The sequence below is a fragment of the Zalophus californianus genome, chromosome 6 (genome assembly GCF_009762305.2).
Source record: "Zalophus californianus isolate mZalCal1 chromosome 6, mZalCal1.pri.v2, whole genome shotgun sequence".
NCBI classification, from domain to species: Eukaryota; Metazoa; Chordata; class Mammalia; order Carnivora; family Otariidae; genus Zalophus; species Zalophus californianus.
Window position 1 is genome coordinate 110,441,956 of NC_045600.1, and position 13,844 is coordinate 110,455,799.

The window sequence follows — 13,844 nt, forward strand, 5'->3', positions numbered from 1 at the left end:
TAGCTTTTGTAAATAGGCCCTCTCAGAGGAGTGTTAGAGATAGTGTTTGGGTATTTAAGAAAAGCTTTTGGCAAAGTCTTTTACGATACCGTTTTGAGTAAGTTGTATGACAACATAGTGAAGTGAATTTGTGATTCGAGCGTTCCTACGGCACAGGAGGTAATGGATTAATGCCAGCCTGTAGAAAAATCTGTACTGGCATGCCTTGAGGCTTTTTCCTTGGGACCCTTTGATTCAACATTTTTGTTAATAACTGAATGAGAATATTTCTGTTATTCTGATCAAGTATGTGATTGACAGGAACTGGAGAACTTGGAGATGCTGATATACTGATTAGTCAAAACAGAATCCCAAAGTAGCTCAGTAATCTACAGCGAGGTTTGGCAAACTATAGCCTGTGGGCCAGATCCATCCTGCAGACTGTTTTGAACAAGAGAAAAATGGTTTATATATTTTTAAAGCATTGTATTAAGAAAGTAAAGAAAAGAAAAACAACGTGATAGAGATGTTTTGTGGCTCACGAAGCCCAAATATTTACTATCTGGCCCTTTACAGAAAAAGTTTGTTGACCTCTAGTGTAGAAAAACAAGCAGAATTTAGCAAGATAAAAATAGATGCATTGAAAATCCTGGACTTTACTCCATGACAACAAACAATTCTCAGCACAAATGCAGATTTCTGTGAGATGGGACTTAGCAAATTAAGTTCAGATTGAGTTAATTGTGAGATGTGATTGTTAGAAGCTATATGGTTTAAAACAATATCATTTGTCGAAATAGAAAATTCAGAAAAATAGACGCGGTAGTCCCCATTTTTTCTTCAATGGTCAGATTACACCTGGACTGTTTGTGTTAGAGGGGTGACAACAAACTGCAGTATTTCCAGAGAACCTGGCACAATTCGTTGACGGAGGAGACAGAGGAAGATATTACAGTGGTCTTCACATGTCTTCACAACTGTCTATAAAAAAGAGAGAAGAGACACTGTATAGACAATTGTAGAACAGAGAATAGACATTGTATAGACAATTCTAGGATGGGCAGAATTTTTTCCTTTTAATTTCTAAGGCAATATTTTGCTAACACAGACACTATTCTCAGAATTCTGAAATAGACACAGTTTCACAATTTATAAAGTTTTCACTTCAGACGCACATTCAGTTGGCTTAATATGACCTTGTTTACAATTTGCCCTCCAAAAATTGGAGCAGTCTGAGACAGAAGTGTTTTCTGTTGTGGCAGCCATTACTAATGCTTACTGATACATTTTGATCCTCCTCTTTTGGGCAGGTGGGAGGATTATATTTCCCTTCCCCTTTGAACTTAAGTGTAGTCGTGCAACCTGCTTTGGCCCTTAAAATGTGAGCAGAAGTAATGTATGTAATTTTCAGGCAGAAGCGTTTAAAACCCAACGTGTGGAGCACTGGGTGTTACACGCCAACAGTGAATCATGGAACACTACATCAAAAACTAATGATGTAATGTATGGTGATTAACACAACATAATAAAATTAAATTAAAAAAAATACCCAATGTGTGATTTTCACTACTTTTCTCTTGTGTGGTGGCCACTGTGGGAGCATCTATTGAGTTGAAAATGCCATCAGATCACAGCACCTGGGAATACTTAGGCACTACAAGGAGGACAGTTGCAGGGTTCTTTGCATGATCAAGAAGTAAACTTTTGTTGTAAGCTGGTGTAAATTTTGAAGTTGTTATGGTATCATAACCTAGTTTGTTCTGGCTTTTCCCTCACGTAGTATTTTTTTTTAATTTTTATTGTTATGTTAATCACCATACATTACATCATTAGCTTTTGATGTAGTGTTCCATGATTCATTGTTTGTGCATTACACCCAGTGCTCCACGCAGAACGTGCCCTCTTTAATACCCATCACCAGGCTAACCCATCCCCCCACCCCCCTCCCCTCTAGAACCCTCAGTTTGTTTTTCAGAGTCCATCATCTCTCATGGTTCGTCTCCCCCTCCGACTTACTCCCCTTCATTCTTCCCCTCTTGCTATCTTCTTTTTTTTTTCTTAACATATATTGCATTATTTGTTTCAGAGGTACAGATCTGTGATTCAACAGTCTTGCACAATTCACAGCGCTCACCATAGCACATACCCTCCCCAATGTCTATCACCCAGCCGCCCCCTCCCTCCCACCCCTCACCACTCCAGCAACCCTCAGTTTGTTTCCTGAGATTAAGAATTCCTCATATCAGTGAGGTCATATGATACCTGTCTTTCTCTGATTGACTTATTTCACTCAGCATAACACCCTCCAGTTCCATCCACGTCATTGCAAATGGCAAGATCTCATTCCTTTTGATGGCTGCATAATATTCCGTTGTGTATATAAACCACATCTTCTTTATCCACTCATCTGTCGATGGACATCTTGGCTCCTTCCACAGTTTGGCTATTGTGGACATTGCTGCTATAAACATTGGGGTGCACGTACCCCTTCGGATCCCTACATTTGTATCTATGGGGTAAATACCCAGTAGTGCAATTGCTGGATCGTATGGTAGTTCTATTTTCAACTGTTTGAGGAATCTCCATACTGTTTTCCAGAGTGGCTGCACCAGCTTGCATTCCTACCAACAGTGTAGGAGGGTTCCCCTTTCTCCACATCCCCGCCAACATCTGTCGTTTCCTGACTTGTTCATTTTAGCCATTCTGACGGGTGTGAGGTGGTATCTCATAGAGGTTTTGATTTGGATTTCCCTGATGCCGAGCGATGTTGAGCACTTTTTCATGTGTCTGTTGGCCATATGGATGTCTTCTTTGGAAAAATGTCTGTTCCTGTCTTCTGCCCATTTCTTGATTGGATTATTTGTTCTTTGGGTGTGGAGTTTGATAAGTTCTTTATAGATTTTGGATACTAGCCCTTTAGCTGATACGTCATTTGCAAATACTTTCTCTCATTCTGTCGGTTGTCTTTTGGTTTTGTGGACTGTTTCTTTTGCTGTGCAAAAGCTTTTTATCTTGATGAAATTCCAATAGTTCATTTTTGCCCTTGCTTCCCTTGCCTTGGGTGATGTTTCTAGGAAGAAGTTGCTGTGACTGAGGTCAAAGAGGTTGCTGCCTGTCTTCTCCTTTAGGATTTTGATGGACTCCTGTCTCACGTTTAGGTCTTTCAACCATTTGGAGTCTATATTTGTGTGTGGTGTAAGGAAATGGTCCAGTTTCATTCTTCTGCATGTGGCTGTCCAATTTTCCCAACACCATTTGTTGAAGAGACTGTCTTTTTGCCATTGGTCATTCTTTCCTGCTTTGTCAAAGATTAGTTGACCATAGAGTGGAGGAGCCATTTCTGAGCTCTCTGTTCTGTTCCATTGATCTCTGTGTCTGTTTTTGTGCCAGTACCATACTGTCTTGATGATGACAGCTTTGTACTAGAGCTGGAAGTCCGGAATTGTGATGCCACCGGCTTTGCTTTTCTTTTTCAATATTCCTCTGGCTACTCGGGGTCTCTTCTTGTTCCATACAAATTTTAGGATGATTTGTTCCATTTCTTTGAAAAAAGTGCATGGTATTTTGAAGGGGGATTGCATTGAATGTTTAGATCGCTCTAGGTAGCATTGACATCTTCACAATGTTTGTTCTTCCAATCCATGAGCATGGAACGTTTTTCCATTTCTTTGTGTCTTCTTCAATTTCTTTCATGAGTATTTTATAGTTTTCTGAGTACAGATCCTTTGCCTCCTTGGTTAAATTTATTCCTAGGTATCTTATGGTTTTGGGTGCACTTGTAAATGGGATCGACTCCTTGATTTGTCTCTCTTCTGTCTTGTTGTTGGTGTATAGGAATGCCACTGATTTCTGTGCACTGATTTTATAGCTTGCCACTTGACTGAATTCCTGTATGAGTTCTAGCAGTTTTGGGGTGGAGTCTTTTGGGTTTTCCACATACAGTATCATATCATCTGCAAAGAGTGAGAGTTTGACTTCCTCTTTGCCGATTTGGACGCCTTTGATTTCTTTTTGGTGTCTGATTGCTGTGGCTAGGACTTCTAATACAAAGTTGAATAGCAGTGGTGAGAGTGGACATCCCTGCCGCGTTCCTGACCTTAGGGGAAAAGCTCTCAGCTTTTCCCCATTGAGAATGATATTCGCTGTAGGTTTTTCATAGATGGCTTTTATGATATTGAAGTATGTACCCTCTATCCCTATACTCTGAAGAGTTTTGATCAAGAAAGGATGCTGTACTTTGTCAAATGCTTTTTCTGCATCTATTGAGAGGATCGTGTGATTCTTGTTCTTTCTTTTGTTAATTATTGTATCACGTTGATTGATTCGCGGGTGTTGAATCAACCTTGCAGCCCAGGGATAAATCCCACTTGGTCATGGTGAATAATCCTTTTAATGTACTGTTGGATCGTATTGGCTAGTATTTTGGTGAGAATTTTTGCATCCATGTTGATCAAGGATATTGGTCTGTAATTCTCCTTTTGGATGGGGTCTTTGGTTTTGGGATCAAGGTAATGGTGGCCTCATAAAATGAGTTTGGAAGTTTTCCTTCCATTTCTTTTTTTTGGAACATTTACAGGAAAATAGGTATCAATTTTTCTTGAAATGTTTGGTAGAATTCCCCTGGGAAGCCATCTGGCCCTGGGCTTTTGTTTCTTGGGATATTTTTGATGACTGCTTCAATTTCCTTAGTGGTTATAGGTCTGTTCAGGTTTTCTATTTCTTCCTGGTTCAATTTGGGTAGTTGATATACATCTAGGAATGCACCCATTTCTTCCAGGTTATCTAATTTGCTGGCATAGAGTTGCTCATAATATGTTCTTATAATTGTTTGTATGTCTTTGGTGTTGGTTGTGATCTCTCCTCTTTCATTTATGATTTTGTTGATTTGGGTCCTTTCTCTTTTCTTTTTGATAAGTCTGGCCAGGGGTTTATCACTCTTGTTAATTCTTTCAAAGAACCAGCTCCTAGTTTTGTGGATCTGTTCTTGTGTTCTTTTGGTTTCTATTTCATTGGTTTCTGCTCTGATCTTTATGGTTTCTCTTCTCCTGCTGGGTTTAGGCTTTATTTGCTGTTTTTTCTCCAGCTCCTTTAGGTGTAGGGGTAGGTTGTGTATTTGAGACCTTTCTTGTTTCTTGAGAAAGGCTTGTATTGCTATATACTTTCCTCTCAGGACTGCCTTTGCTGCATCCCAAAGATTTTGAACAGTTCTGTTTTCATTTTCATTGGTTTCCATGACTTTTTTTACTTCTTCTTTAATTTCCTGGTTGACCCATCTATTCTTTAGTAGGATGCTCTTTAGCCTCCATGTATTTGCATTCCTTCCGACTATCCTCTTGTGATTGAGTTCTAGTTTCAAAGCATTGTGGTCTGAAAATATGCAGGGAATAATCCCAATCTTTTGGTACCGGTTGAGACCTGATTTGTGACCTAGGATGTGATCAATTCTGGAGAATGTTCCATGGGCACTAGAGAAGAATGTGTATTCTGTTGCTTTGGGATGGAATGTTCTGAATATGTCTGTAAAGTTCATTTGGTCCAGTGTGTCATTTAAAGTCTTTATTTCCTTGTTGATATTTTGCTTAGATGATCTGTCCATTTCAGTCAGGGGGGTGTTAAAGTCCCCCACTATTATTGTATTGTTGTCAATATGTTTCTTTGATTTTGTTATTAATTTTCTTATAAAATTGGCTGCTCCCATGTTAAGGGCATAGATATTTACAATTGTTAGATCTTCTTGTTGGATAGACCCTTTAAGTAGGATATAGTGTCCTTCCTCATCTCTTATTACAGTCTTTGTTTTAAAATCTAATTTGTCTGATACAAGGATTGCCACCCCAGCTTTCTTTTGGTGTCCATTAGCATGGTAAATGGTTTTCCACCTCCTCACTTTCAATGTGGGGGTGTCTTTGGGTCTAATATGAGTCTCTTGAGGACAGCATATTGATGGGTCTTGTTTTTTAATCCAGTCTGATAGCCTGTGTCTTTTGATTGGGGCATTTAGTCCATTTGCATTCAGGGTAACTATTGAAAGATATGAATTTAGTGCCATTGTATTGCCTGTAAGGTGACTGTGACTGTATATTGTCTGTTTTCCTTTCTGATCTATGCTGCTTTTAGGCTCTCTCTTTGCTTAGAGGACCCCTTTCAATATTTCTTGGAGGGCTGGTTTCGTGTTTGCAATTTCCTTTAGTTTTTGTTTGTCCTGGAAGCTTTTTATCTCTCCTTCTATTTTCAATGACAGCCTAGCTGGATATAGTATTCTTGGCTGCATATTTTTCTCGTTTAGTGCTCTGAAGATATCTTGCCAGTCCTTTCTGGCCTGCCAGGTGTCTGTGGATAGGTCTGTTGCCAATCTAATATTTCTACCATTGTAGGTTACGTATCTCTTCTCCCGAGCTGCTTTCAGGATTTTCTCTTTGTCTCTGAGACTCGTAAGTTTTACTATTAGATGTCGGGGTGTTGACCTATTTTTATTGATTTTGAGAGGGGTTCTCTGTGCCTCCTGGATTTTGATGCCTGTTTCCTTCCCCACATTAGGGAAGTTCTCTGCTATAGTTTGCTCCAATATACCTTCTTCCCCTCTCTCTCTTTCTTCTTCTTCTGGGATCCCAATTATTCTAATGTTGTTTTGTCTTATCGTATCGCTTATCTCTCGAATTCTGCCCTCTTGATCCTGTAGTTTTTTCTCTGTTTTTTTCTCAGCCTCTTTATTTTCCATCATTTGGTCTTCTATATCACTGATTCTCTCTTCTGCTTCATTTATCCTAGCAGTTAGTGCCCCCATTTTTGATTGTACCTCATTAATAGCCTTTTTGATTTCGACTTTGTTAGTTTTTAGTTCTTTTATTTCTCCAGAAAGCGTTTCTCTAATAACTTCCATGCTTTTTTCAAGCCCAGCTAGTATCTTTAAAGTCATGATTCTGAACTCTAGGTCCGACATGGTACTAATGTCCGTATTGAGTATGTCCCTGGCAGACGGTACTACCTCTTGTTCTTTTTGCTGAGGTGATTTTTTTCATCTTGTCATTTTGTCCAGAGGAGAATAGATGAATGAGAGAACAAAATGCTAACAGGTTAACAACGTCCCCAGCAAGTATACTCTATACAAATCAGAAAAGACCTGAAACCAGGGGTAAAGAAAGGGAAAGAAAGAAAAAAGAAAGAGGAGAAAAAAAAGATAAAGATAAAAACAAACAAAAACAGAACAAAACCAAAAAAACAGAATATGATCAAATATGATCAGGCTGGTGCATAGATCAGTGCCACACACTGGATTTTGGGTGTATTTTGGTCTGTTAGAAGAAAGTGCCTCCTAAAATTTTAAAGGAAGAAAGACTTATATAAGTATAAAATAAGGGTTGATACAATGAAGGGATAGAAGATGAGTGTAAAGATGAAAATTATAAAAGATTTTATAAAAGGAATTGGTAAGATAAGAAGTTGTTTGAAAAAAGAAAGAAGATTTAAAAAAAAAAGGGGGAGAGAATGTGATCAGGCAGGAGACTAGAACAAAGCCATACACTAGTGATTTAGGGTATATTTTGATCTGTTAGAAGAAACTGTATCTCAAAATTTTAAAGAGAGAACAACATATATATATATATATATATATATATATATATATATATATGTATGCCAAAAATAAGGGTAACTACTATGAAGGGATAAAATATGACTCTAAAAATGAAAAATAAAAAATGTTTTTTTTAAAAAGGGATTGATAAGATGTTGGTTGAAAAGGGAAAAGAAAAATTCAAAAAAAAAAACCAGTTAAAAAAATTAACTTTGAAAAACTAATGAATCATGGTAAAAAAGCCATGAATTCTATGTGCAGTATTCCCCTAGCGCTGGAGTTCTCCCGTTCTCCTTGATCGGTAAACTTGGTCTTGGCTTGCTGGCTGTTCGTGCTGATCTTCTGGGGAAGGGGCCTGTTGCTGTGGTTCCGAAATGTCTTTGCCGGAGGCGGAATTGCCCCGCCCTTGTGAGTCTGGGCTAAGCAAGCTGCTCAGGTTTGCTCTCAGGAGCTTTTGTTCCCTGCAAGCTCTTGGTACAGCTTTGGAGGACCAGGGTGAAAATGGTGGCCTCCCAATCTCCGCCTGGAGGAGCTGAGAACTCGGGGCCCCGCTCCTCAGTGCGCCCCCAGAGAAAAGCAGTTACTCCCGTGTCCCCGGTCTCCGGCCGCACTCCGTGCTCACCCGGCCTGTGACTGAGCGTTTCTATGTCTGGCACCCGACCCCGTGTGGAGTCTCCAAACCCAGCAGATCCCTGCGGTGCGCTCCCGCGCCGCTCCTCCCGGGGGAGGAAGGGGAGTCTCTGCGGATCTGCCGCTTGTTGGGTCCCTGCTGAAGGAGCAGTGGCCCGACTGTGTCGCCAATCACGGTTTATGGCAACCCCGAGCTGAGAGCCCACGCCTCGGCTCCCTCTCTGCAGCCGGCTTCCCCGCTCCGACACCTGGGAGGTCTGCCGCACTCAGGCACCCCCGGTCTTTCTGTGACCCCGAGGGTCCTGAGACCACACTGTCCCGCGAGGGTTCCACCCCCCGCTTAGCCACTGGAGCGATGTCCCTCAACGGAGCTGACTTCTAAAAGTTCCGATTTTGTGCTCCGCGGCTCTATCACTTGCCAGAAGCGGCCGACGGAGACCCCCTCCTCCTGCCGTCTATCCTCCCGAATATCGCCTCGGATTCACTTCTCCGCACGTCCTACCTTCCAGTAAGTGGTCGCTTCTCTGTTCAGAGAGTTGTTGCTCCTCTCTTCTTCGGTCTCCTGTTGAGTTCGTAGGTGTTCAGAATGGTTGATCCCTATTCAGCTGAATTCCTGAGACCAGACGAAATCCAGGTCTACTCCTCCACCCTCTTGCTCAAGGAATATCTCCCTCACCTAGTATTTAATGGCTAATATCCCCGGGCCAAGAGAAGTCGGGTGATACGGCTTCCATCCTTCGCTCTGACAGTAACTAGGACCTAGAAAGATCAGTCTTCTCTGTTAAAAAAATGAAAGAGCATTTGAATGAAAAATACGAACTGTCTCTTCTAGACAAAAACTCCAATTTTAAAGTCTGTTTTAATATTTGTTGTAGTCAAGGAAAACAATGTCTTTTATAACTATCCTAAAGTATATGGTTAAAAACCCGCATTGCCATTTTTTTTAAATTCCACATAATAAATTACTGTGTACATTAGGACTACTATTATTTATTTGGAGCAAAACTTTTTCTTGTATAAAATATGCATTGTTTTAGAGCCTTAATAGACTGCTAACAGAGTATAATCTAGGTTATCAAACACTTATTAAATCACTGTACTTATTAATTGCTTTGAAATCATTTCTACGTTTTATCTTCATAACAGACTGAAATAAGGAAAAAAGATTTTTTGGTCCTAGATAGATCCTTTTGCTTTGCTGTGTAAAGGATATGGCTTTTATCCCAGAAATTGAACTATTATCATGAAGATGCCAGAAGTTTGCAGTTTTTTTTCCTTCTTACCAACAGATTTATAGCTTATCTTTACAATTAGAACTTTATTTTTGTTTCCAAGTTTAGTTACTCTATAATTATTTGGGTTGAAATATGGTCATTAGATGTATAAATTCCTTAAAACACTCAATATTTGAGTTGATTTGGCATGTATCCAGTTTTGTTAGGTTTAGCCTTCCTTTTAAAGTCCTACTGCCTTTAATGGAAGCTCAAATTCTTTTTGAAAATCTGATGAAATCATCTCTTAAGTATGTGTAGGACGTGATCCATACAGTTTCCAGTACTGTTTGAAATTGGCTGTTTGAATAACCAATCTGTTTCTAGTTCACATTTTATAGATGAGTCAACAATTGAACATCAATATATTTTGCTCTTTTTAAAAGTTTGTTCTGAAATAGGGTATGCTTAATGGGTACCAAATCAGTACTTACTGAACAAAAGAGTTTAATATAGTTGTTAGTCCAGCTACGTTGTGAAGCTAGGAATCAAGCTTCTGAATGTCTTGAGTTCACCTCAGAAGCTCTACTTAGCCTTCGAACACCAAGAATAACTATTTTCCATATCGTAAAAGATTTTAAATTCACGAGTCACATTCAATTTCCATTCCCTTTAAAACAATTAAATCATATAGCAGATTACTATTGAGTTTTAACCTTGCCTTTTCTATCTTCCTAAAATTAGTAAAATACATTTAAACATGTCCTTATTATAAAAATACAAATTCCATTTCTCACAAGCTATGTCTTCTGGTCCTGATCTGGCTTTGTCACTAGCTATATGACCTTGTATAAATTATTAACCTTCTCAGAGTATTCATTACCTTGTTTCTAAAATTAGAGTCTTCCAGTGGATGCATTTCTAGTTTTCTTTTTAACTTTGAGGTAATTTCTCTGTGCATTTTTTATGTCCTTCTTTAGTTTAGGTCTTTTTTTGTTTTCAGAAGCATTTATAATGGCTCACCCCCTAGAGTACATTTTCATGGCCTCTTTGTCCTTCCTTCATTATAACATGATATATATATACTGGTCAGGGTAGGCTAGATTATGCTGTAGAAACAACTTCTCTGACCTCAGTGGATTAAAGCAACAAAGTTTATTTCATGTTCATACTGCCTGTCTTCAGTATGTATGTATATATGTGGTCTGGAAACTTTGCTCTGTGTTGTCTTCCTTCCAGAACCAAGGCCTACAAAGTACCCACAATGTGGAGATTTGCAGGTTCTATAGCAGAGGTGAGAGAGACAACAGCTATCCCATACATTGTCTTTGAAAGCTTCCTCCTGAATAAACTTCCTCCAGAAATAAACACATGTCACTTTTGTTCATCTGACATTGGTCAAAGAAAGTCACATGACAGCACCTAACTGATAAGTGGCAAGAATTGCTGTCTTACAATATGGCCTGGATGTGGGAAGACGCAGGACTATCTATCATGTTTTAAATCAAATGCTGACTTCTGGTAGGGATGGAAATCAGTACCACACTTATGGAGGGCAATTTGTAAACATATCAAAAGTCCTAGAAATATGTCTTCCATTTGATTTAGTGGTTCCAGTTTTAGGAAATTGTTGAACAGATATATGAAGATGTATATTTAATAATCAATTCTTCAAATATATATTTATTGACTACCTATGATGTGCCAGGAGCTGACATAGTCCATACCTTCAAAGACCTATTGGGGTAGGAGAGGGGAGAGAGAGTAGCAGAGATTAAAATGGAACAGGTTAAGTGCTATAGTGGGGAGTATAGGGTGCTATGAAATCATATGGGAAAATTTCTTCTGACCTGTTTTTCCATTGCCTGATTCTCTCTTCAGCTGTGTACAGTATGCTCTTCAGCTCCCCTCCACTGGATTTTTCATTTAAGTTTGTATAATTTTTCATTTCTGTAAGAGTTCTCCTTCAAATGTGCTAAATTACTTTTTATGATTTCCTATCTCTGAAGATATATTCAAGCTTGTCTTTTAGGAAGGAATTGTTTTTTTCAAATTGTGACATCATTTTGAATACCTACAAATATTTTGATACTAAAATTTTAAATTACATGTTTATAATTTACTAAAATTTGACAATCTTTAGGGGAAAAAACATGATCCACACTGTGTATACAGATTGTAACTTGAAAAAATGTGTTTATTGGGCACCTGGGTGGCTCAGTTGGTTAGGCGACTGCCTTCTTCAGCTCAGGTCATGGTCTTGGAGTCCTGGGATCGAGTCCCACATCAGGCTCCCGGCTCAGCAGGGAGGCTGCTTCTCCCTCTGACCCTCTCCCCTCTCATGCTGTTTCTCTCTCTCTCTCTCAAGTAAATAAATAAAATCTTTTAAAAAAAGAAAAAATGTGTTTATAGTTAATACTGTAAGGTGATACAGAAATGATAAGATGTGAGTTGGTGTGTTGGAATTATGGCTAATTTTTAAAATTTTTTTCTAAACTATAATGTTATTTTATGGTTTTTAGAATTTAAGAAATTAGATTGACCAAATCAACCTAAAAATAATGTAAAAGTAATAATATTAATGGTGAATAATTTATTAATATCAATGGAGAGTTTTAAAAGGCTTTCATACTTGTTTTAGTATTTAAAAAGCTCTGATTTACATCCATAGGTCAAATAAAAGTTGTGAGAAATATAATTCTTGTCATTTTTATCATTATAGTAGAAAGTTTTTAAGTCTTTATATGTGAAACTGTAGTACATGGCATACAAAGAAAAACTATGTAAACCTGCTTCCCTCTTGCTTCTTGCTCTTCTCATTCTGTTTTCTTTCTTGTATTAGCTGGGTTCATCTCACATCAAGAGTTGGGAGTAAAGTTAAGAACACACAGTTCTTTAGAATTGGGAAGAAAAAAGAATAAAGAGGAAAAGACTAACTTTCTATGAAGGCATACTAGCAAGTAGTATGCTTCTCACAAAGAAAACCAGACTTGTAGAACCAAAGAAATCGCATAGAAGAAGTTAAATACTTAATAATACTTGTAAACGTTTTTTGCTTTTAGGAAGAAGAAAGGCGTATGGCATCTGTTGTAGCCAAAAAGGAGGAAGAGAAGAAACGGGAAAGTCATAAACAGTCCTTGCTTAAGGTACTTTCCCTAATGTCTGCATGGATGTGTGTGCTCACACTCCCACTGCACTGAAACTCGCTAGCTAGTCAGCTGGAAAAGCAGTTTCCCAACTTTGTAAAATTTTCATTCCTGTTGATAGAATTTTTTTTTATAAATAAATACCCTTATAATTTTTATAAGTTACCTATAAATAAGCCTGTACTTGTGAAATACAACAATAATGTACATTATAAAACACATGCGAAAGCTACAGATTTTAAAAGGAAGGGATAAAAAATAAATAGAACACAAGTTACATTTTTTTTTCCACACCAGTGCATCACCTTGTGGATCCCTGTGCCATGTGCACTTCATTTTGGAAACCACTGTAATTGACCATCATCTTTACTGAGATATTTTAATGAGCTCTGATGCATGGGTTTCTTTTTTAATAATTGCTTTTTAAATTTAAAAACTGTCTCTATTAGCTTCTCTTATATAGAGGTAGTAAAGATTTTGAGGATTTAGGAATTAAAATTTGTTTTAAGCTAGTTTTAAACGATTTAGCATATCATTGTTATTTTCCTTAAATAAAATATTTTCTTTTAAAATATTTTATATTCACATCATGACTCTAATAAATAAAGACACCTTAAAGTTTATAGCTTGTATTATGCTCATATTATGTTCTAAAACTAGGGATATCATGCTGATTGTCATGTAGGTGCTGTTCTTTTTAAAATGAAAATATCATTTAGAATTCAAAAGATGACGAGTAGGGATACAAAGTTGTACAAAATAAACCTAGGAAACAAGGGAACTTGTTGGTGCAGTGGAAATGTATATCTTGATAGGGGTATGGGTTACAAAGGTGTATGCATTCCTCAAAACTGATCAAAGACTGCTTGAATCTGTGTGTTTTCTCTATGAAAACTACTCCTAAGTTAACAAAACAGAGAAAGAACTTGATCCCAAGCCCTCTCAGCTCAGGACTACCACTTCAAAGATATTTAGAACTCTTAACCTGTTATGATACAATGTTCTCATTTGCTGTTATTTCTAACCTCCTGACTCCTCCCCAACTTTATCTGTTTTCCCTCATCCCATTAATTAGATGTACCTAAGCCCTTTCTTGATAGCTCTGTTTTTTTATTGACTTAGCGAATAGAATTTTTAGTCTTTCCTCTATTGGAATATTTCTAAGGGTTGGTCAAAAACACACTTTGGTTTAGAGGAAATACAGTTGTAGGCAAAATTTTTTAAATGTGTAGGCAGGAGCAAGATTTACCATTGCCAGATGATACTATTGGTAAACTTCTGAATGGTTCATTTGGAAAAAGTAGT

The 13,844-nt window shown here is 38.0% G+C and overlaps 1 protein-coding gene across 4 annotated transcripts in view; it reads left to right on the forward strand.

Annotated features, from left to right (window-relative positions):
• The window catches only part of LRRC49 (leucine rich repeat containing 49), a 172,250-nt gene that overhangs the window by 103,559 nt on the left and 54,847 nt on the right, over positions 1-13,844 (forward strand). For all 4 annotated transcript variants that reach the window (XM_027571538.1, XM_027571539.1, XM_027571540.1 and 1 more), the window contains one exon: positions 12,456-12,539. In XM_027571538.1, the coding sequence (XP_027427339.1) occupies positions 12,456-12,539 (84 nt within the window). The remainder of the gene's footprint in view (positions 1-12,455; positions 12,540-13,844) is intronic.